At 36.8% G+C, this 22546-nt stretch overlaps 7 protein-coding genes across 7 annotated transcripts; 4 read left to right on the top strand and 3 right to left on the bottom strand.

Moving 5' to 3' along the window:
• Window positions 1-265: 265 nt before the first annotated feature.
• On the bottom strand, window positions 266-7342 carry LOC117779651 (interferon-related developmental regulator 1). Its single transcript, XM_034615915.1, has 5 exons — window positions 6441-7342; window positions 3186-3870; window positions 2879-3122; window positions 954-1181; window positions 266-881 (listed from the first exon to the last, which is right to left on the bottom strand). Exons 1-5 carry the CDS (start codon window positions 6472-6474, stop codon window positions 798-800), a joined length of 1275 nt encoding a protein of 424 aa, XP_034471806.1. The 5' UTR covers window positions 6475-7342; the 3' UTR covers window positions 266-797.
• On the top strand, window positions 1262-2367 carry LOC117779652. Its single transcript, XM_034615916.1, has one exon. The coding sequence runs from the start codon at window positions 1398-1400 to the stop codon at window positions 2259-2261; it is 864 nt and encodes a 287-aa protein (XP_034471807.1). The 5' UTR covers window positions 1262-1397; the 3' UTR covers window positions 2262-2367.
• Window positions 7343-7922: 580 nt separating the features above from the next.
• On the top strand, window positions 7923-9206 carry LOC117781047 (cytochrome c oxidase subunit 5B, mitochondrial). Its single transcript, XM_034617763.1, has 3 exons — window positions 7923-8080; window positions 8565-8738; window positions 8812-9206. Exons 1-3 carry the CDS (start codon window positions 7999-8001, stop codon window positions 8916-8918), a joined length of 363 nt encoding a protein of 120 aa, XP_034473654.1. The 5' UTR covers window positions 7923-7998; the 3' UTR covers window positions 8919-9206.
• A 605-nt stretch (window positions 9207-9811) lies between these two features.
• Window positions 9812-10560, top strand: LOC117781344 (cytochrome c oxidase subunit 5B, mitochondrial). The gene is made up of 2 exons (XM_034618087.1): window positions 9812-10057; window positions 10118-10560. The coding sequence occupies exons 1-2, from the start codon at window positions 9859-9861 to the stop codon at window positions 10396-10398; spliced, it is 480 nt and encodes a 159-aa protein (XP_034473978.1). The 5' UTR covers window positions 9812-9858; the 3' UTR covers window positions 10399-10560.
• Window positions 10467-12095, bottom strand: LOC117781343 (tRNA (adenine(58)-N(1))-methyltransferase non-catalytic subunit TRM6). The gene is made up of 3 exons (XM_034618086.1): window positions 11658-12095; window positions 10965-11598; window positions 10467-10912 (listed from the first exon to the last, which is right to left on the bottom strand). Exons 1-3 carry the CDS (start codon window positions 12003-12005, stop codon window positions 10566-10568), a joined length of 1329 nt encoding a protein of 442 aa, XP_034473977.1. The 5' UTR covers window positions 12006-12095; the 3' UTR covers window positions 10467-10565.
• Window positions 12096-12417: 322 nt separating this feature from the next.
• LOC117780986 (equilibrative nucleoside transporter 1) lies at window positions 12418-14987 on the top strand. Its single transcript, XM_034617689.1, has 3 exons — window positions 12418-13195; window positions 13786-13839; window positions 13904-14987. The coding sequence occupies exons 1-3, from the start codon at window positions 12716-12718 to the stop codon at window positions 14744-14746; spliced, it is 1377 nt and encodes a 458-aa protein (XP_034473580.1). The 5' UTR covers window positions 12418-12715; the 3' UTR covers window positions 14747-14987.
• LOC117780987 lies at window positions 14869-16129 on the bottom strand. The gene has a single exon (XM_034617690.1). The coding sequence runs from the start codon at window positions 16123-16125 to the stop codon at window positions 15196-15198; it is 930 nt and encodes a 309-aa protein (XP_034473581.1). The 5' UTR covers window positions 16126-16129; the 3' UTR covers window positions 14869-15195.
• Between the last annotated feature and the right edge of the window lie 6417 nt (window positions 16130-22546).

Here is a 22546-nt window from a genome sequence, read left to right as displayed (position 1 = left end):
TATTTTGAGCAGGCGAAATATGCAGATTTCCGAAATACACTTCTCAATTTTATTATGAGAACTAAAAATGAGAGTTATATTATTTCAAAATTAAATTTAGACTTCTTTTTTAAAATGGATTTTTCAGAATATCTCATGCACACAAAGTATGCGAGGAATTTTCACACTTTCTTCAGTGGTGGAATCAGTTAATTTCATAGTCCCCATTATCACAGCCCTTCCCAATAAATAAAACACACTTTCAAATTTAGTTGTCCTTTAAATCTAAAGTTATACATTTATTTTACACGCATCACCTATAAAAAAAACAAGTGTGTATATATGTATATATTATATTATGCTTACATAATATGCATAAGAGAAGCTAAGTCAAACTATGACTAAGATCATGACTACTACAGCAAGTTTGCAAAGTAATGAACTTGCATAATATATGTATATATTTAATTAAACAACAACGTAAAATGGCCTTATAAATTAAAGGAAATAAACTAAAATTCACACAGTTCATCTGGCACGCAATTAATGCCAAAGAGAAAAATTCAATTTGTAGATCACATTACTAGCTAATATGTTTAAATCGACTTAAGACTATAAGCTAAAGAATTTCTTGGTATATATTTTTTATAGTTGCTAATTATTTAATCTAGTCACGAATTGTAATTTTGGCCGAAATGTGCATTAAAATTGAGAGCTATTTGAATCAGCTTTTGGTATGCTCTAAGTTCTAAGGTGAAAACAATTCAACTAATTGGGAAGAGTTCTGCATTGATTGAACTGCAAATCCAGAGCGTTGCTTATGTGACAACTGCCGAACGCTTGTCACGGTTCTTGCCACGTGTGATGGAGCGTGCTTTGAAGGCGGCTGCATTCACCAAATGCTGTAGATTGAAATGATTACATATTAGATACATATTATAGGATGTATTATAAATGTATCTCATTTTACTTACTCGCTCCAATTTGGATTGCTTGCTCTTGGCGTTGCCATTGATGCCAGTGTTTGTGGGACGTGGACCCAGCTGGAAAATGTCGCGTATGAATTCGTTCTCCTGCAGTTGTGAAGTCATTCCAGGACCCATTACAGTGCACAGAGCCGAATACTGATGATGTATGGACCAGGCGTCCAGGGTGAGAGCATCATTTCCAAAACGTATATTGATCTCTGGTGAAATGTCCTCCTGCATAAAAAAAAAAACAAACAAATAAAATTTAGCAAGCCTTGACATAAAATTCGAGAAAATTATATTTGGACCAATAAAAAAGGCCTATTTATTAAAACTAATTTTACTTCATCTTAGCACAGACTAAATTTTATGTAGAATTTAATAAACATAAAAATTTAAAAAAAAAAAAAAAGAATAGAAGATATAAATTGTTTTTAGCCGGACCTCAAAATGATGCTTTCCACGTATATGCACGATTATGTTCCGCCAAACACGAAGCGTTACGAGTTTATGACCCATCTCAAGGGCCATGATGGATTTGGTGGCCCAAAAGTCATCGAGTGCCAGTGTGTTGAGGAGGATATTATAAAACCGCCAACGGATGTCACCAAAAATTGTGCGGGCGTTGAGTGGACTGGAATTGCACCGATGGGTCGTTTGGTGGATCCGCGTCTTATACCCACAGAGCTGGCACAGGATCAGGTGGAGAAAATGGCATTCGCTCCGGAATCGGATTGTTTCAAAATGCAACCGAATCGTTTTCTCAAAATCTTGCGTAACATTTACCCGGATCTGTACGAGCGTTTGAAATTGATGCCCAAGGAGGAGCTTGGTCGCAGATTGGAAACGAATCGGATGTTTACCACCTATCAAATCGACTACTGCGATGTCAACGAATATCCGGAGGGCATCTACGAGAGCATGAAGCCCACGGATAAGGCATCCAAATTAAAATCGGACAAACTAATGACAAACACAGCGCCATGTTCCGAATTCCGTTCGGACGTGATGCGGCAAATGGAGCGTGAAAATAGTACAGGATATGAGGTACAAGCGGATGAATGCGAGCAGGCGTATAAGCCGTTCAAGACGACCTTCTCGGACTCATCGCAGTTCGTCAACTCGGGCAACAACTCGCATTGGAAGGCGGCGTCGAGCACATTCCGTAAGGTGCCCAACTTTACCGAGTACATGGACTCGATCAGTCGCAATGGCTGCATCATAATGCGCAACAAGCTACACGATCATTCCAAGTGCCTGGCGAATCATTGCAGACATGAGATTCGATTCAACTGCTCCGATATGAAGCCTTAGAGTGGATCCTGATTCCCTGACGCTGCAACAGTTTCTTTTTTGGTGTAAATTATTCGCTTGTGTCTATTGAGGTGTTCAAATTAAAAGTACAGTACAATCACGAAAATTCGCACACTTGTTTATTTGAATAATCCGCAAATATTTTCTATTTTCCGGACACATTTATGTTTTCGTACGTGGGAAAGGCAAAGTCGGGCAAAACAACTACAGTAAACGTAATTAGTAAAATTAGCCAAACAACTGGTCGTTATATCTGCTGTAGCACAGTAGAGTTGTTCATCGTAGTTCAATTGAAGGATTTAGTTCAGTAGTTCAATTTTTGATGATTACCTCGGTAATTTAGATACTGCCTGGTTTATCAGATTATCGGAAATGTAATGTATGTGCTAATAGATATTTTAGTTTTGTGTTTAAAGCCAGTGTTGTTTATTCCTGGAATCTAAGCTGTATATCTTTTTTTTTTATTTTTACTTTATGTCGACTTCTTCGTCGTAGATATTAATACACCAAGTAAATGACTCGTTAAATAATTAAATTGCCTCCCTGTTTTCAAGTGCTCATTAATGATACCAGAAATATTAAATTTTGTTGTTGCCTTATATGCATAATTAACTCACCTCCAGATAACGCAAGACATCACGGAACGTGGCACGTTGAGTTTTGCGATCTCGTTTGGCACGATATTTGGCGGAATCGGTGGCCAGCTGCTTAACTGCATCGCAGAGTTCAGTGATGTGCTCCTCCAGGAAGTTCTCATCATGTCCACGACCCGATTCAAGTATCAAAGCAATAGCCTCGCCAGCGGCCATGCGTACATCCAAATGTGGTGAATCCAGCAGTCCCAAAAAGCGCTTGATAGATCTACAAAGTAAGTGAGGGAATCTTTAGATCGGAATCTCACATGGAATTCGAATCTCTACTTACGGAAACTTGTGCTGTCCGGTGGTCATGAGGGACACAAAGTCACCGGACGGGATGAGGGTGAGCAGTAATCCCCAGGAGGACAAGGCCTCGGCATGCAGAGTGCCAGCCTCGGCTGTGACAGAAATGGGAGTCTTGTCATCACCGCGCAAATAGCTGCCGGCAAAGATGTTCTCGAAGAATTGCATCAGCTGCACCAATTCTCCAACATCCTCGCAGTCCAGAAAATTCAGCAATCCCAAAGCTGTGCAGCATTTGGCACGTGCATCGAAGCTAACCGATTTATCCTGCACAGTGTTTAAAAGGAACTGATTCATGGTCTTGGACATGCCCTCCTCCCCGCCCAGTTGCAGCACCAGCAATGGGGCAAGACGTGCTCCCCACACCTGCTCCTGTCCCTTGCCACGGCGCACACTCTTCTCCACAAAATCCATCAGCGTCATCTTGCGATCCTCGACAAAGTCGGGCATATAGCGATGCATCAACAGCTCACAGATGGCCTGTAGTGCCTGGACCCGAGTCTGTGCCGACTTCTCGGTTGCCTGCTCCAGGGCCTTTTCGAATTTCTCCTCAAAGCGCTCGTTGGCCAACTCCTCGGCTGTCTCCGACGAAGCCGCCTCCGAGACGTGCGAATAAACACTCACATTGTCAAAGGACTCGTCCTCAGAGTTCGAGTCATTGGTGCGACCTGTAAAAATTTAATAAAACATTTAAAATATAAAAAATATTTTGGCGTTTTTTTTTTAAGTTAATCAACTTTTATTCTTGATTAAATATTAGTTACCGGTACGGTACGGTTGTGGTAGAGTTGCTAGGTCAAAGAGTTGTCCAAATTCCATAGCTTGATCAAAACTGAATAGATTTTCAAACGGAATGTCATTTTGATCATGATTTGGCCTCTAAATTCAATCTGTTTTCAACTTTTGCTCATTTAGAAAATTTAAATATTCGATTCGATTTCGATGGTAAGGGTCCCCCTTTGAAATTTTGAAAATTCAAAATTTTAAATCTCAAGTTTTCACTTTTAATCAACTCCCTATATCGTAATTAGTATAAAACAACACTTTAAACTTGATTCTGAGACCTTTCATTTTTTTGTAAAATATCATGTGAAATTGAACAAAAATTAGGACTTGTAAAGTGCCTAGTCCGCAGTCTGACCAACTTCAAACTGGCACAGCTTGATCAAAACTAAACCGATTTTCAAGTGGAATGTCATTTTGATGATAATTTGGCGTCTTAATACATTCTGCTTTCAAATATTATTAAATATTTTTTCCCTTGGTCTGTTAATTTGATGTCATATTTGTTATAAAACATCTTAATATTTTAAAATGTTTCAAAATTGATTTGCTGTACCGTTACGTACCGGTTCTGAACCGGAACCGAAACAAAAAAACTGAAATAGAACCTTTAACCGAAACAGTTATTTCGGGACGTAACGGAACCGAAACCGTAACCTATATTTGTTTCGGTTTGATTCCCTAGTTAAAACTAATGTTTGTACATACAGATTTAAAACTTATTTTATTTATCAGATATACATTTTTATAATAAAAAACTAAAGTAAATTTCTAATTTTTATTTTGATGAAAATAATTAATTTTTGTAACAAAAAAATAAAAGGACAACTGAGATTTACTCTTTTATTCAGGTATTTTTCGAGATTGATTTTTTAAAATTTTTAATTTGCTATTCCTTAAATAAAGGACTGTAAATAAAACTGTAAGTGCAAAATGCAAATCAAACTGTATAACAACGCTACTCAAACTGTAAGTGCAAAGAAAACTTATCAGTGTTGTTAGAACAGATATTTTTCCGTAAAATTTGGCATCTTTACGCTTTTTTGTTAGGAATTTGAGGCTTCACATCAAAAGCAGTATGTATTTATTTGCAACTCAAAAGTTGCCAACACTGGCAATTGATATATTTGTGAGAGTGCTGCTTGAACAGTTGAGTGAGTTCTTTTCTTTGTAAATCATAATGCTATTCAAACTGTACAGTCGCTCTCATACCTCGTTAAATGACTCAGTGAGCGACATGCGAAAATAAATACTAAGTAAATTAATCATACAGTATTTTTCCGCCTCTCGACGGTTTTTTTTGGCCTGCTTGCAAACTCTTCTATAAATACATTTGAGTATCATGTACATATGTACATTTTATATATTGAGGGAATAACAAAGGGAAACCCATTGGAATTTTTGGGACTATCGCTCGACCTTCAAAAGAAAATGTTGTGCAACAAGTTTTTCAATTTGTGTTTTGAAGCCAAAGTAAAACTTGCACAACTTTCTGTAGACAACAGAATTTTCACTTAGCACCTGGCTGCTGATTTGGTTCAAGGTAATTTCCGGCATAAATTTTCATTTTTCCCCTACCAACAACGTTTGCTTGTTTTGTAATAACAACAACAATAACAACGACGACAATGCGAACAGCTGTTTTTTAGGTAAGGGGGTAAGAGGGAGAGAAAAACATACTGTTTTGAAAGTTGTTTGGCCAGTGTATTGTTGTAGAGTCAAACATTGGAGAGTTGTTCAAAAAATGTTAAGTTTCACAATCGAAACTTTAAGAAAACTTTGCCTGCAACAATTTCCGTTTATATACATATTTATGTATCTAAGATTTATTTATAAATTCCAACGTTTACAAACACAACTATAGAATCATAGCTACTCAGCGTGTTTGTGTGTTGCTTTGTGTTTTTCTTGATAAGCTGGTATTGAAAATTTACACTTAAATCGCGTGTGAGTGATACCCTATGTTAATAATATGCATATGTATATTTTTCAAGACTTCTTCAAAAGACTAAACAACACAACGTATTAAAGTCAGCTGAGAAAGCTTGAAAGGCGTATTATTCAAAAAGAAGCTTTTTTAATAAAGGGTATATTAAAGGTCTACCCGTATATTTTAATTGCTGTTGTTTCTTTTTATTTTTGTTTTGTCGTTCGTCTGTTTCACCAGCTGAGCGCGTGCAAAGCTTTTTGCATTTGCCAGCACAGCAACAAAAAAATATAGATAATTTTTTGATAATTGCCAAACAGGTTGGAGGCGAAAGCTTTTGCAGCCAACGAAATAAATTGCGTGCTTTAAAACAATGAACATATGTACATACATATTTATATTTACAGATGAGTAATACACTTTAGAAAAGGTCAACAGAATAATTGTTTTCAATTGCCAACAGTTTACACTTCATTTTACCCACCCACGCAAAGTCTTTGGACTTTTTTAAAGGAATTTGTGACTCACCTTTGCCTGCTGCTTTCTTATTACGACGCGGCATATTGTTATTGTTTTGTTGCTACTGCGTTGCTCACTAAAACCACGAATTTTAGTGCTTTTGCCTGTATTGATCTTAATGGTGATCGTTGTTGATTTACACACACAAATACAAGCCGTGTAGGACAGTGTCCTTTGAGCGCGAGAGAGTGAGAAGAGAGTCTCCACTAAGAAGTCTACACACGCGTTTGGCGGCAACTGTTGGCGGCACTTGCACGTGTTTTCCGCTTTTATTGATTTTGTATGTTGCCGACGTTGTGGAATTTAGGTTAGATTTTATTGTGCGGTGTTTTTCTTTTGAGTTAGAGTTCAATTTTTTTTTCTTTCTTTGTCTTATGTGCTTAGATTAGAACGAAGGGCTTTTAATCAAGACGCAGCTATAAAAAAGCTTTTATATTTCCAATATTGTCTTTGTTGCTGCGCTTGTTGTTGCTGTTGCCTTTTGTTGCACAACACACGTTTGGAATTGTTGACAACTGATACTGAACTGAACGTTGTTGGTTTGCACGCGCCTTTTTTATTTATACAGTGCTGCTGATATTGCTGCTGATTATAAAAATGCTGATCGATGCTTTGTGTTGCCACAAATTTCATGTTTAACTGCAATTGAATTTCGTTTTGACTTCCTTGGCCTTGCGACTGACTGACTGACTGACAGTGCCGTCTGTTCCGAGGGTGTTGTATTTGTATGTGTTGCGAAATTGTTTGTTAAAGCGTTTTTTTGATTTTGTGGATATGACTGTTGTTAATTTCACGCTTGCACTGTTGCAGCTTTTGCAAAAGCTCTGCCTCGATGGTCTGCTTTGAAAATAATGCAAATTAATTAAAGCACCTCCCGTATTGCTGAATTTGACGAAATTAAAATGACACTGTCGTTTCTCTTTTTTCTCTCTTTTTCAGCTTTCTGAAAGACGTTGCCACCTGGCGGAAAATGTTGCCATTTATTTTAGCTCTGCCAGATCTATTAATCTGATCTAAATCATTTTTCATTCAATGTCTTTCCAGTTATCTATTTAAATTTTTAGCCCAGAATTTTGAAAGTGTTTCACTTTTATTTAATCGCATTCCGATTAAAAACTTGTATCAAATTGTTACTTTGCTGCAAAGTTATTAATAGATGAACTAAAAATAAGTTCACATTTGAATTGTACGCCGGCCATATTTATTACTGGATCCGGAGTTGTGTCAAATCGCTCGGACTGTGTTCAATTGAACTAATCCCTAAGGTGAGCTATCGCTCAATGGTTTATGAGGCGATAAATGTAAATGTAAATTAAGGTATTGCAAATATCTATAATGCCATAAACAAATGTGTTTCTAGCTTCAAAATTAAGAAATTGTCAAAAATTTTAAGTTACCAATTTTGACAATTGACCTAAAATGGTACATATTGCCGAATCGGTGAATTTAACAGGGTGGCAATCTTTCGGTCGGGTGGCAACATTGGACCAGGCCCAACTCGAAAAATTACGAAAGAATTCGGCTGTTCATCACTCTTAAGACCAACAAAAATTTGCAAGAACGAACAATGGCTTCGATTTGTGGACGCATGGCGCTACGTACCGCCGCTCGCCAGAATGTGACATACCACTCCGTGCGTACCTGCAAAAGTAAGTTGGAAAATCCGCCCAAAAATGGACGGCCGTCACGTCCGTCTTCCATCCGTGTGCGTGTGACACCTGAGCCGTATCCAAAGACACTTTCCCGACCCAAATTACATAATATGCTACCTAATCTCAGCAGCAATTAGACTGCAGTTCCAGTCCCCTTGTTGCATTGTGATTTGTGGCATCTAAACGAGTTGCAAGTGGCGCAGGGAGGTTATGTAATAACTACGCGCAGTACAAATGTGTTTTAATTGTAAATGTGGTAACCAAGAATGCGTAATTCACACCTCGCAGGCTTATCTAAGGGTTAACATTGCACATTTGTAGATGTAAAGGAAATGGCATTTTATGTTGGCTTTATGTAACCAGCGCCCACACACACACACACACACACTTACACACACACATACCCACACCGACAGCTGATTCAACAACAAATGCAACGCTTATCAGCTTATCAAGTAATGCTCGATCAATTCTTTTGCAGTGATGAATGATCCCATGGAGCATGCCACGGGTATCGAGAAGCGCGAATTGCTGCTGAAAGCCGCCGGCAACGATAATCCCTTCGACATGAAGGTGTTCAAGCGCGGTGCTGGCACCAAGGAGAACCCCAACTTGATTCCATCGGCCTTCGATGCCCGCATTGTGGGCTGCATCTGTAAGTTGATTCTTTTTAAATGAATAATATAAGCAAAAATTTATACTTTCTCTTCTGCCCATTCCGCATCTAGGCGAAGAGGATCAGACCTATGTGCAATGGATGTGGCTGCAAAAGGGCAACCAGAAGCGTTGTGAATGCGGACACTGGTTCAAGCTGGTCGAGAAGGCAGCCGTTTAATGTTATTATTAATTAATTAAATAAACCAATTAATAACACACACACACACAAGCAACAACTATTAAGCTAAAAGTCAATCTAAATAGCTGTCCAAATAAACAAACATCAACCCAAAAAAGAAAAACAAATTGGATATCCAAATATGAAAAACGCACCGTTCAAAACTCGGGGCAGCTTCTAATTTAGCTTTGATTTGATTCGAGATTTGTTGGTGGCATAAATAAACTAACGCAAAGAAACCAAAACGATGTAACAATAAAGGCAGAAAGGCGATGTGAGGTACTTAAATAAAAGTCAAATCAATTAATATTGCAAATTGTAGATAAACTAAAAAATGGGACTTCAAATATCTCAGTTAAAAATGTAATTTGGTCAGCCAAAATGTTTCTAAGTAGCAGGGATTAAACCCTTTAAATCGAAAACTTAAGCTTTAACCGTATTATGAGCCGAATGAAATTGGTAACCGTAACTGAAACCCATACCGAAACCGATGTTATTCAAATCGAAATAACCGATTCATATATAATGGTTAATTTCGGTATAATCAAGCATTCAATTTTGAAACTTATTTAGATTTTAAAATTGAACATTCATCTTATTTCATTTCTTTTTTAAGAACCAAAGCCAAGATTCAAATAACCAGTAACCGTTACGAAACCCATAAACAAAGATTTTGCGTAATTAATAACAGAAAACCAAAATACAAACAAAAACACAAACCGAACTGAAACCGATATTCGGATCGGTTTGATACCCTGCTGAGTAGGCTAAAATATTTGAAAATATTCAATTTGAAAGCCCATTTCAAGCAGCAGGCACATTCCACAATTTCTTTGCAAAGGAAACGGATTCAAAGAGGCATATATTGAATTCCTAATATTAAAATTGAAAAATTTATCAAGTTAATATACAAACTATATTTCTTAAAGATTTGCACGAGATGTCGTCGTACATTTCGCGTCTGCTCAAGTCTTCATTCCCATCCAAACGCCTCGTCTCGCAGCTGACCCCACGTGGCGAGGGAAAACTGGGTGCACTCCTGCGTCAATTGGGATTGCAGAAGATGTTGGGCGTATTCGGGAGTAAAGAGGGCACTGGACAACGTGGCATAACCACAACAGCTGTGGTGGCCCAGAAGAGTAAGTGCAGGTGGTAATATGGTTATTTGGTTGGGCCTAAATCTGGTGATGCTGCCACAGTGTTGACCGATGACATGGAACTGGCCACGGGTCTATTCAAGCGCGAGCTGAAGCTGCGTCAAGCAGGCAACGAAGATCCATGGACCATGGCCAAGCCCTTGAAACGTGGCGCTGGCAGAGAGAATGATCCCACGGAAATACCATCAGCTTTCGATGGTCGCCTTGTTGGTTGTCTTTGCCTTGGCGATCGTGGTCCCAAGTGGATGTGGCTGGAGAAAGGAGCTCCAAAACGCTGTGAATGCGGACACTATTACGTGCTTAAGAAAGCCGATCCTATTTAATTTAATTACACGACAAATGGAGCGCTGTCCTTACACAACATTATACAGGGATACTGAGAAACGTTACATGATATTATCAAAAATTCGATTTAATACACTTGAAGCTTGCCGTGAACTAGTCATTAAATAATATACTAATTTTCAGTATATACATCTAAGTAAATGCATTATTTTAATGTGTAGCCAGTCAGGAGGTAACCACTGTTGCCGCTCATGTTAACCTCGGGATGTGTGCGATTTGGCAATATTTGATAGGTGCGCAGCCAATTGGAGGTCACATGTAGATTGGTCACTTTGCCGGATGTCTTCAGCTCCATGTACGTTTCCTGCAGCAACTCTTTGCACGTGCTGAATATGACCACAGGGCGGGATGGTTTAACCAGAGGCAACAATGCCTGTATTATATTCGATGGATGCTCCTTGGCTGCCATTACCAGGCTGTCGAATTTTGCATGCATCAATGTGGAGGCACGTTTGTTCTCCAGCTGCCAGCGCAATGCTCCTGATCTGTGTGCTGTATTCAAGAAATGCTCATCAGTTGAACTTTTCAATAGAGGATTACCTACCGTTTGGGGATTCATCCAATTTGGGTTTCTTAATCGTTGGCTCTATGGTCTCGGTCTGCTCCTCCGTTGTGTCATCGCTTGCATTCTTCGCTGTCTTCTCTTCAGCTTCAGCTGCTGTGGCAGTTAATGTCGCCTCAAAATTGTCTCCTTGATAAAATTCACGCAGCACAGAGTACAAATTGACAGAGATGCAACGTTGTTGCTGTTCCAGTGGCAGTTTAAGTGCCAACAGTGCTTGTTTTTGTGGCACATTACCCGGATGCATGTGCACTAAAGTTGCTTCGGTATCAGCGCCTATTGAATTCAACATGGCAGCTGGCAAAAGTCCGTTTGTGCCGCTCTCATAGAGCAAATAGTTGCCAAAGCCAGAGACACCGGAGTAGGAGATGATCTGGGAAAGTGTGTCCACACGGATGCCCAATATCTTGTCAGCATCCTGTCGATGGAATATGTCGGCCATTAAACGTATGCTTGGCTGTCGGATTTGTACAAATTCAAAGTACTTTTTCTCCTTCTTCAGCAAATATTTATCCTGCGAGTACTCGGTGCGTGTGTGAAAGGTTTTCGAGTTTTCCACAAGCTTCTCAATGATCTTGCTGGACTCATTGCACGCTTCACGCAGCTGCTCAATGTCCTGCCATAGAGTTTAAAAGTATTATTAAGGGATCTTCACTTTACTTATGGGTAACTCACCTGTGATTTAAGTGCTTGTGCTTCCCCATTGTCGCTGATGTCGCGATTGTCGGCTCCACTGCTGGAAATGTTGAGCACGTCTCGAATGCTCCGCAGCTCATTGTCGCTGGCCAGTTCGAGGGTGTGTTGTCGCTGTGCTCCACGTTTGCCCGCCTTGGTCTCCTTGACGCACATCTTGAAGGTGGAGCCATAGGGTTGATCTAGCAGCGACTTCAGCTCCAAATGTTCCTTTCCCAACGTGGCCGTTGCATCCAAGTTGCCAAACTTCTGCAGTTTTGTGTACTTTTGACGCTGTATAACAATATAATCGCCTAGTTGTATCGTCGGTGTGGTCGGTTCGCTGGGCATTATGCAAAATCACATAAATAAATAAACGACAACAAGTAATCACGTTGTTCCTAACGAAAAGTACCGCAGCCGCGCGATTGTAACATAAACTATTGATATCGATAACAACGATTACTGCGCTTTGCATATTTTTATCATAAGATAGTATGGTGCTTGGCTAAATAACAATAGATATACAGCAAAAGCACATCTAATATCTTACTTAGTTACAGAATCTATATATATAAAAGTAATAATAATTTATAAGCTTTATAAATTTATATTACTGGTCGTAGTTTTGGTGTTATTTCAGTGACTGGTTTCGCGGCAAAATTATGAGCACCGTACTTTAAAAAGAACCAACTGAACGGAGCCTGACAATGCTGAACTAAAAAAAAAACAGCAGCTGATAAGAAAATACCGAGTAAACCACGCGCTTGTCAGCTCGTCAAATCTTAACCTTCGGGCAAGATTATCTTGCTGCCTAGACGCGTTTTAATTTTATTTATAAACTTTAAAGTGCCTTTTTCATAGCGAACGTGCCGGCAAACGGTTCCTTGTATAACCGTTTAGGGAGACCAGGTTTTTGCCCCCGCTATAAAACTAGTGGAACTGGTGGAACCTGTTGCCAACCAACTGCTAATTAACAGTTAATTGAAGTCGCGCCCATACATAGTATAAACAATAACTTTGCCGTTGCCTTTTAAATAATCATCGGTCAAGCGGAAAAAATGGGCGATAGAAAAAGCGAAGAATCGCCATTTATATCTTCAAAGAAGCCAGTGACATTGAATCCATCATGGGAGTCCCAATTGCAATCGGACACCAATGGCAAAGGCTCAGGTTCTGTGATGTCGAAAATTGTGGCATCGCTGCAGCCGCCAATTGATAAACATAAACTCGTCTTTTTCATCTTTATACTGCACGGATTGGGCACTCTGATGCCATGGAACATGTTCATAACCGCCAAAGCGTACTTTGAGGATTTCAAACTGAGTGAGAACTATACGGGACCCACTGAAACGAATTATCGCGGTAACTTTATGCAGAATATGGGTTTCGCCTCACAAATTCCGAACGTGCTCTTCAATTGGATAAATATCTTTATGAGTTTCGGTGGCGATCTGACCACCCGTATTGTGTATAGCATTCTAATCGAGATTGTTATTCTTATCATCACAGTCGTGCTTGCTATGCTGGATTCATCTGAGGTGAGTACGAATATCACTACATACAGTGTTTGTCAAGTAACTGTTTTGACAAAGGAAATAAACTTGTATTATTTTTAATTAATTTTAATAATATTTGAACAGTTATCAAAAAAATAATGTGTTTTTCAGGGAGCGTAAATAATGATCATTATTATTATTATGGAAAAAATTAATCACACCCCAATGTTTAGTATTTTACAATCTCTGCACTTCTTCCAAATTTTAAAATTTCTGATTAAAAAAAAAAACACCTAAAAAACATTATTTTTTATAAAAAAAAAAAAAAATTAATTAAAAGAAAGATGTTGATTTTTTTTTATTTTGATCGAAAAAATAAAAAACATTAATGATCATCATTTTTGATTTTATTTTTTTCGTTTTTATCAATGTTAATGATTTTGGCTTAAGTTGTATTAAATTACTCAACATTAATAATTATCGTTGAAGAAAAACGTAAAAAATTTAATTATATTCATTACCAAGTGATTTCTATAATAGAAATAATAATGATTACGGTCCCTAATAAAAACAGTTACATAACCCACTGAAATTAATAAAAATTTACTAATAGTTTGTTAATTTCATTATAGTGGCCTGGGGTATTCTTTTGGGCTACCATGTGCTCAATTGTTCTGATAAACATGGTAAGATTTACAATTATTAACTATCTGGCTTTCAATTGTTATCAGCAGTAATTTATTATTTCAGTGTAATGGGATTTATCAAAGCACAATTTATGGACTCGTTGCGTCTCTACCTCCCAAATATACGGGTGCTGTTGTGTTGGGATCCAACGTGAGTGGATGCTTCGCTACCATAATGTCAATGCTGTGCGCCACGTTCTTCAGCTCGATGAGGACATCGGCTATTTATTATTTTGTGACAGCGATTTTAGTATTGCTCTTCTGCTTCGATACATATTTCGCATTGCCATTGAATAAGTTCTTCCGGCATTATGAGATGATAAGCAAGCATAGCGAAAAGAGTTCTGGGTCCAAAACTGAATTGAATGTACCATATTGGCAGATATTTAAGAAAGCCTCACCTCAGCTATTCAATGTATTCTTTACATTCTTCGTTACATTGTCCGTTTTTCCCGCTGTCCATTCGGATATTAAGCGTTCTGATGATTTCGTAATAGGAGAAAAGTATTTTACACTTATGACATGCTTTTTAACGTTCAATGTATTCGCAATGTTGGGCAGCTTGACCACTTCGTGGGTTCAATGGCCTAAACCAAAATACTTGGTAGTACCTGTCGTTTTACGTGTTGTATTTATACCCTTATTGATCTTCTGCAACTATGCACCAAAAGATATTGTTAGAACATTGCCTGTATTTATCACAAACGAGTGGGTGTATTGGATCATTGCCATCATTATGTCATTCAGCTCTGGCTATTTAAGTTCCTTGGGCATGATGTACGCACCGCAGACTGTTCATGCTAAGTATCAGGTAACCGCCGGGATGTTTGCTGCTGCCGTCCTCGTTTCTGGCATCTTTGCCGGCGTTATGTTCTCCTATTTAAGCCCCCTTATTATACAACTTTGAACCAATGAGTTCGCTACATTTTTTATATCATCATTCATTCATTACTATTTTTTAAATTAGTTGCACAAAGAAAATTATGTTCGCGTTTGTTTTCAGCATTACGTAAATAACAACAAAAGATATTTGACTAATGAATTTATATTTTTGATCTTTTGGCATATTGCCGGACAAACTAATATTTAAAAACCTACCTATTAATTGTAAACATGTTTAAATAAAGTTTTAAACCATTTGTAGAAAATATTAACTGTCGTGTATTTACAAAAAAAAAAAAGCATAACACAATCAAAAGATCGATCAACTGTCTTTGGTATGTTGAATATAGATATTCTTTCTATATTCTCAAGTTTCCTAGACATAGATAGGAAACTCGAAGACTAGATTTAATAAAAGCAGATGCTTTAAAATGTAAGGATAATGTCAGAGTATAAATATTGTAGAATGAAAACTTATTTACATTTGTAGATAATCTTCAGTAGTTCACAGAATTTTGGCGATTCCCGTGGACTGCGGGTCTCCAGGCCAGTTATCTGCTCCAGAGCCACCTCCACGTCAACCACATTGCACATGATCAATTGCAGGCGCTTCGGAAACTTGGTCTCCGATAATTCGGCCAATTGTCTTGTCTTTTCCAGCATATCACTTAAATCCTGCGCCTCCATATCGTGATAGCTCACCACCAATTCCTTGAGCTCGGGCAGTTGCTCGGCAACGCTAAAGCCACAGTTCTGTGCATCTGAAATTCCTAATCTTTGCAGGCGTGCCAAGCCAGAGGCTGGCGCTTGCAGGATTGTCTCCTCCACTTTGTTTTTATTTGATGTCAGATCTAATGTGGTCAGTTGCAGCTGGGCCAGCAGCTCCTCCAGGTGAGTGGCCTCGATGGAGCATTCGCGGGCAACCAGAGTCTTGAGTTTATGAAGTCCAACCATAAATTTGCCGGTGATATACGCACTTGACACACTGAGACTGCGCAGATTTGGGCAACTTTTGGTGATGGTCTGAATCATGCTGTTGTTCATATTATCGTCCGTAATGCAAAGCTCTTGAAGATTGGACATATCCAGGAGCAGATAGAACGTCAGTTCGGGACGCATCAGATGCCGACCCAGATACGAATCAAAGGCCTTCTCATGCACGTTCCATATGTAGAGCTTCTCCATCTGACAACTGGTCAGCTCAAAGAAGTACATGTAATCCTCTTTGCTGAGTGGCGCAAACATTGTGTATGACACGGAAATTTCCCGATAACGAGGCTTCCGCCAGACAATTTGACACAACAACTCCTCATAGCGCAATGAGCAGCGTGCCATTGCTATCTGATCCACCAGTGACAGGTACTCCAATATTATGCACACACAATCGTCATTGAGGTTGTCCATGTCCATGTTCCAATGAATCGTTGGGACTATGTTCAAATGAACGGGTCATTGAAATGAGCGAGTGAACTTATTCAGTCATTCATGAACTATGTAGTTCAATTTGCTCATTTTGTTGTTTAATTGTTAAATTATTTATTACACTTTTTTGTCAAGACAACAAGCGAACATATTTCTTCTGCAAAACGCTTTTCTAACCACAATATTGTCACCCGACCGACCCATAAAATATTTTGAATCGATTTAGTCGACTAAAAATCAAATCAAGTTACAGCTCTACTTCCAGTATTCATATCAATCTAATTTTGAATTTTCATTAAATTGTTCATTTTAGCTAACAAAAATAAACACATTTAAACTCCGCGCCTGTTGCATATTGGGATACTGTTAGGTGAGCAGCAAATTGCTAATGAGGAGTAACTTGGTCGCGAATGTGGCGCAAGATGGCGCTCCAATAACGGCTGAATTTAAATTTTAGGTAATGCAAATTGAAAATGCTATAACTAAGCAATAAATTAATAATGTTATGACAATTTAAAATTGGAAATTAGATAAATTAAAGGTAAACATTTTAATCAATGAAAAATTATGATGTTAAATAATGTCTTTTCAAATTTGTTTTTAAGACAATAAATGTAGCCCTTTTTTTTGGCAATAAGCAATGGATTTGCAAGCCCAGAACTCTAAACAACTAAATTATTCTTTAGAATTCCATGTATCTGTTGTGACATCTTTACGGTTTGTGATTTTCGAATTGTTTGTAGAACATGATTGCGATGACTGTTAAAAAAAAAACATCATCGTAAATAAAGCTGCAAGCGAATTTCATAGTCATGACCATCATTTTCATTACGAACGCACTGAAAGCCAGTAAAAGTTTTGTTGTCCCGCCCCGTCTTTGAGGCCCACGGTCTCGCCATGCATATCAATTAACATTTGAGTGTGTTTCCATGTTAAACTGTCACTTTTATACGCATCATGCAGCACCAGCCTCAAACCAGGCCCAAAACCCCAACGCAATTCTCGCAGAACCATTCACAATCGTTGATGGAAAGAAACAGGGAATGGGGATGCGGTCAGATTCCGCTTTGTCTGCTTGTCTGCTTGTCTGTGCCAGCCTCACATGATTTGTGCGTGACCATGCGAAATGTAAATTATTTATATTCATACTTCCAACCAGGATTGGATTTGGACACAGTCTAGCAACCATCCGGCGTTGGCGACTCCCATCGACAATAGCGCAAAAAAAAAAAACAAATTGCCAACTGTTAACTGTTGGTGGGACCCTCGTCATTGCAGGAGACATTTGGCAACAATTGATTGGCATTAGGTCAGCGTCAGATATAGCCAAGAAATTTCACTGTATACCAAATATAATAAAGCAAGTATGGTAATTCATAAATGGCATAAATTAAGTCTAATCTTTTAGTCCTGCAAACGTTGTAAGATAAACATTTTTATTAGTTGTTATTTTTAAGTGGGAAAGTTAGCATCTTAAAAAATGTTGCAATATTATTTAAATAAATCTATAGCAACAAAATTATAAATATATTCATACAGCTATTATGTATCATTCGAGAAAATGCGGCTGGTAACATATTATAATTTACTAATGATCAACAAACGAAAAATTAAAAAAAAACTTAGCTCATTAAATTCAAGTCAAAATTTAATTATAATTTTTTACCGTAAATGTACATAAACTGCAGTTATACTTACAGAAATTAGATAGCATTTAATTTGTTAAATTATTTATCCAACCGTGACAATAGAAGTCAAGGCTGAGTGTTCATTGAATAGTTGTGATTGCACCTTTGAAGTCGCAAAGGTTTCACTTTAAGTAGCCTGCAATTGCAATGGTCATTGTGTGGCTTTAATTATGGTCGCGGGGACTTGCACTTGACTACGCCGTAACGCCCTGAAAAGTGTGATTCATTTAGTTGGATATTAGCGGCAGAAACGCCTCTTAATTAAACCATGAGCTGTTGAAATTATGCTTTTTCAAATGTGACGCCTTAAAAATGAATATTTGCAACATTTTGATCGTGTTCATCGCCTTAACAAACAATTGGCCAATTAAGTGAAAAGTGTTCCAACGTCTCAGTTGCCTGGTCTTATTTGGCCATTGCATGCCAGTCGAACATTTTGTGGCCATTTGCGTGCCGCATTGTTGACCAGGTTAAAAACACAAATGATGTGCCAGGTGGGACAACATTTGTTGGTGTTGTGGTCAGCTTTGGACTGCAGCTCGTTGAATGTTTTATGCAGATTTTGCAGTTGTTCGTTTTGGGGTTTTCCCTCTTTACATTTTCGATTTTCCACTATTCCAACGCTGCATTGTAAATTTAATAGCACACTTTTCCACGCTGGCTGCAATATTTCATTTTTAATTTGGCCCACAGAGGTGAGGATTTGATTTATCGACATATAGCATTGCATTTATGACCCTGATTCCTAATGCATTTTAATGAAATCACATTTTGTTTTTATTCTGGTTCTCATGCTTTGGTTTATTGTATGAATATAAGTATTTGAGTTTGGTTTTAATTTTTTCTGAATGCCTTGCGAAATTATTTAACATCTCAGCTAATTAAGTAAATGTTTAAATTTATAATCATTTAATTGTTAATTTTTTAGGAGATCGATTTTTTTTTCAATTTTAGTTGCTTCATGGAAGAGAAGAAATTGTTGGATCACATAGGTTTGGTATTTTAACAAACGTCCTGCTAATTTATTATAATATCAAAACAAACAAAGGAAGTAACGATTTTCAAGCGTATTTACATTAAACATAAGTAACAAGTGCATAGGTTTAATTTACATGCACATTTGAGAATTTTCTTATAAATTTTCATTTATTATTTCTACTAGCATTTCATAGTTAGATTAGTTTCTCTTTTTCGAGTTCTTGTTAAGGCTGAAGACAGAGTATTAAAATTTTTATTGTTTAAGAGTAAAAGTTGTTTATAAAATATATGTATATGTATGTATGTATGTATGTATGTATCATATATCAAAGTATAGTTATGTATTTATAGTTATAGGGAGCATATATTACAGTTGTATATTGTTTTTACAGATCAACTCATCATGGAGTTCATTTTCATTGAGCTAACAATCTAATTAACATTAAACAGTATTGAAGAATTCTCTATATTAATTATGCATTCATTGGTTTTTGGTTTAAGTTGTGATTCGAATAATGCCAACGCTTGATCCACTAAACGACACAATATAATCGTTAATATAATTTATGGATATACATATGTATATATATGTATATGTTTGTATAACTACTAAATTGCATTTCATATAAGTCAATGTTCAGTATATATTTGTATGTATGTTTAAGTACTTATTTTGGTAATTAGTATATTGCAAATTAGGTAATTAAATAATTAATTGTTTCTCTACACATTGCTATAATTTCATAATTGTATTTTAAGAAGTTGGTTTTAATAATTGGTCCTTATTACACTACATGGAAAGCGTTTAAAACTATAGAGCAATTCAAACTTCTATAGCATTTCTTTTGAGCGTGCAGATAAATGACACTGCGCCCAGTCCACAGTGGTCAGGATAGCTACATTTTATGGCATAATAGCGCCATTTTTTTTGTTTTGAAAACATTTGTCAATTTTTGGTTTATTTTCTTGAAATGGATAGTTTAAAATCAACAATTCAAGAAATAAGTTTTATAAGACTATAATTCTGAACTTTTTCAGAGCTGCAACATCTGATCAGCTTACACGTAAATTGCAAATTTTTGAAAAGCAGGCTCATAACATGTTCCTACGCCAATTACAATTTATTAATATTTTATAAAAATTGTATAACCATTTTAAATAACAATAAATTAACATTAAAAATTACACTGCCTAATGATAAACTTGAAACACCTCTATTAAATTACACATCCGTGAAGTGGGCTTATATAGGCGCTTAGCCCAGATGAACTCTATCTGTTTCTCACTCTCACTGTCACTCCCTCGGTCTCGTTCTCTTTCTCTTTGTGATGTGCCTTTCAACTGACCGACCCATTCCAAACTTTCTGTCATCCACTTTAAGCAAACACCTTTTTGTGTCAACAAAACACACACACATGCATATATTCACAAAGCCAGACAGACAGAGATGACAGAGCAGCTGCCTTTTTATGCTGCCCACAGCTGTGACGACATTTTAGACTAAAAATGAAACGACTTTGCCCGTTAGCGTGAGCGTGACTGTCCAGGTGTGTCTGTATGTATATCTCTTCTTCCCCTTCTCTTATCTTCTTCTCCCTTCTTTTTGTGTGTGAGTCGTATGTTAATTGTGACCAGCGAGGCAGGCGAATTTTGATGCCACAAAGAATCGTAAAATTTTTAAAAACCGCCTAAGCCGCACATAAAGTGTCAGCCAGATATAAATTTATGCTGGCCTTGTTAAGCTTCTCATACCATTGCACATGAGTGAGCGAGTTAGCTATAACATTGCTATTTTTGTAGCATACTTTACAGCGCGCTGTTTTATTATGTGAAGTTTGTGAAAGCAGCGCGAAGTTTCTTTTAAATTAGCTAATCATTTATTTATTTAACCTTATAAATTTTTACTATTTATTGGACTCTACTCGAATGAAATCAATTTAATTTGTTTGCTAAAAATTATTTTAAATATGAAACACTAAAAAAAACTCTTGAAAATATAACGTTTCACTAGTAAAATGCAGATTCCCAATTAAAATCAGCACAAAATATTTTAATTATAATCTTCAAGGTTACCCAGGAGTCTACTTGTATATTGCCAGCATATTTGTAGCATTATAATTAAGGATCGCAATTGTCAGAAGTCTGCTAATTAACTGGTACTCACTGTGCCACAAAAAAAAAACCTAATTAAAGCTAATCCTTTTGCACATATGTTCGGCGCTGTTTTCTCGGTATCTTTTATATATTTTTAATTCTTGTTGGGGCAGGACTTGGGAAAACGGATCTGTGGCGCGATGTCATTTATTTTGTTGTCCTTTGTCAACGTTCTGCCAGTCGCAGTTTGTATTCGAATTTTTAATGTGTATCGCAGCTATTTTTGACCTTTTCGTTTCTCGTTTTCATTTGTATTTATACTTTTACTTTTTTATATATAATATGTATGTTTAGTTTAGATTTTCACTTAATTAGCTAGACAATTTTTGGGGATTTTCTTTAATGCTACATTAACTATGCTCATTTAGAAATGTACTTTTTGCGTTTGCTCTTCATGGCGAAGTTTGTTGCAACCAACATGAACTTAACTCAACTATTTATTATAATTTAATATTGCGCTACTTACATGCATAAAATATTTTTTGATAATTTTCGGTTTCCGTTTTTTCTTTTTGCTAATTTCAATTGAGTTATAATTTTTTTTGGCCTCTTTTCTATATTCAATTAAATTGTTTTTTTGCTTAAATTTTTGGCTACGCTTTTGACAGCCGACAGTTGATTTGGTTTCCTTCTACGTTAGAGTACTTAATATTTTATTTCTTGCAATTAAATTTTTAATACATTTGCTTATGTCGCATGCGCGTGCACTTTTCAGCTTTAATGTTCTATTTATTGCCAAATTGAAATATCATTTCATTTGATTAAAATTTACTGCACAAGCTCAACATTTGCTGGCTTAAAATAAAAGGCGAATGAACATTTAATATTATGAGCAGATAGAAATGCTATATAAGGATTTTCCTATATAAAGTTTAAATTATTATTTTTGAGCAAACATAGCAGACTATTCAATGACTATTCATTGTTTATGATTAGTTTATTGTATTATATTTAATTTCTTTTTAATTTACTTAAAATAACTTTAGTTGAATCCATGTCATTTACAAAAAAACAGAGAAAAACTACAAAAATAAAATTACAGTTCATAAATTTGATAACAATTTATGCACTTAAAATTCTTTTTAGTCGCTCCACCAACAGAAAATGGTATTTAAATTGCTTTTCAAATGTTTGTAAATTGATTTATGATAGTAATTTCCCTTACAACTCATATGCGACCCTGTGTACACTTTTTTGACAATCCCATGATAACCATTATTCGCAGCCACCTGTTTCACCTGTCGACCTTTGCACTTTTATAAATATATTTTGTAATTTCATATCGTTTTTGATCAAATTCATTGGAAATTTATGCAACAAATGCATAAAATATGAAATAAAAAAATTTGCGACACTTGTCTGTTGTTGTTCCTGTTGTTGCTGTTGCTGTTGCTGTCACACCCACAAAACGCCCACTTCCGGCGTTTATGGTTTTTTCTTTTTCACTTTTTATTGCATACTTTTGTGCGTCACCGTGTTGCCATCGGTGTAATGTGCGTGTATGTGTGTCTGTGTGAGTTATGTTTTCACAACCATGTTGATTTTTTGTTTTGCTTGCATGTATTTTTTCTCGTGTTTATTAA

This window comes from Drosophila innubila (genome assembly GCF_004354385.1).
Source record: "Drosophila innubila isolate TH190305 chromosome 2L unlocalized genomic scaffold, UK_Dinn_1.0 4_B_2L, whole genome shotgun sequence".
Lineage (NCBI taxonomy): Eukaryota > Metazoa > Arthropoda > Insecta > Diptera > Drosophilidae > Drosophila > Drosophila innubila.
This window is presented reverse-complemented; position numbering and strand designations above follow the sequence as displayed.

Excerpts from the sequence above, each read along its gene's own strand:
- LOC117779652 (XM_034615916.1), top strand. The coding sequence starts at position 1,398 with ATGATGCTTTCCACGTATATGCACGATTATGTTCCGCCAAACACGAAG.
- LOC117779651 (XM_034615915.1), bottom strand. The coding sequence starts at position 6,474 with ATGCCGCGTCGTAATAAGAAAGCAGCAGGCAAAG. Across the intron at positions 3,871-6,440 it reads TAAGAAAGCAGCAGGCAAAG|GTCGCACCAATGACTCGAAC; the intron begins GTGAGTCACAAA and ends AAATTTTTACAG. Across the intron at positions 1,182-2,878 it reads ATGTCTTGCGTTATCTGGAG|GAGGACATTTCACCAGAGAT; the intron begins GTGAGTTAATTA and ends TTTTTTATGCAG.
- LOC117781047 (XM_034617763.1), top strand. The coding sequence starts at position 7,999 with ATGGCTTCGATTTGTGGACGCATGGCGCTACGTACCGCCGCTCGCCAG. Across the intron at positions 8,081-8,564 it reads CTCCGTGCGTACCTGCAAAA|TGATGAATGATCCCATGGAG; the intron begins GTAAGTTGGAAA and ends ATTCTTTTGCAG. Across the intron at positions 8,739-8,811 it reads CCGCATTGTGGGCTGCATCT|GCGAAGAGGATCAGACCTAT; the intron begins GTAAGTTGATTC and ends TTCCGCATCTAG.
- LOC117781344 (XM_034618087.1), top strand. The coding sequence starts at position 9,859 with ATGTCGTCGTACATTTCGCGTCTGCTCAAGTCTTCATTCCCATCCAAA. Across the intron at positions 10,058-10,117 it reads AGCTGTGGTGGCCCAGAAGA|TGTTGACCGATGACATGGAA; the intron begins GTAAGTGCAGGT and ends ATGCTGCCACAG.
- LOC117781343 (XM_034618086.1), bottom strand. The coding sequence starts at position 12,005 with ATGCCCAGCGAACCGACCACACCGACGATACAACTAGGCGATTATATT. Across the intron at positions 11,599-11,657 it reads CACAAGCACTTAAATCACAG|GACATTGAGCAGCTGCGTGA; the intron begins GTGAGTTACCCA and ends ACTCTATGGCAG. Across the intron at positions 10,913-10,964 it reads ATTGGATGAATCCCCAAACG|CACACAGATCAGGAGCATTG; the intron begins GTAGGTAATCCT and ends TCTTGAATACAG.
- LOC117780986 (XM_034617689.1), top strand. The coding sequence starts at position 12,716 with ATGGGCGATAGAAAAAGCGAAGAATCGCCATTTATATCTTCAAAGAAG. Across the intron at positions 13,196-13,785 it reads CTATGCTGGATTCATCTGAG|TGGCCTGGGGTATTCTTTTG; the intron begins GTGAGTACGAAT and ends ATTTCATTATAG. Across the intron at positions 13,840-13,903 it reads CAATTGTTCTGATAAACATG|TGTAATGGGATTTATCAAAG; the intron begins GTAAGATTTACA and ends TTATTATTTCAG.
- LOC117780987 (XM_034617690.1), bottom strand. The coding sequence starts at position 16,125 with ATGGACAACCTCAATGACGATTGTGTGTGCATAATATTGGAGTACCTG.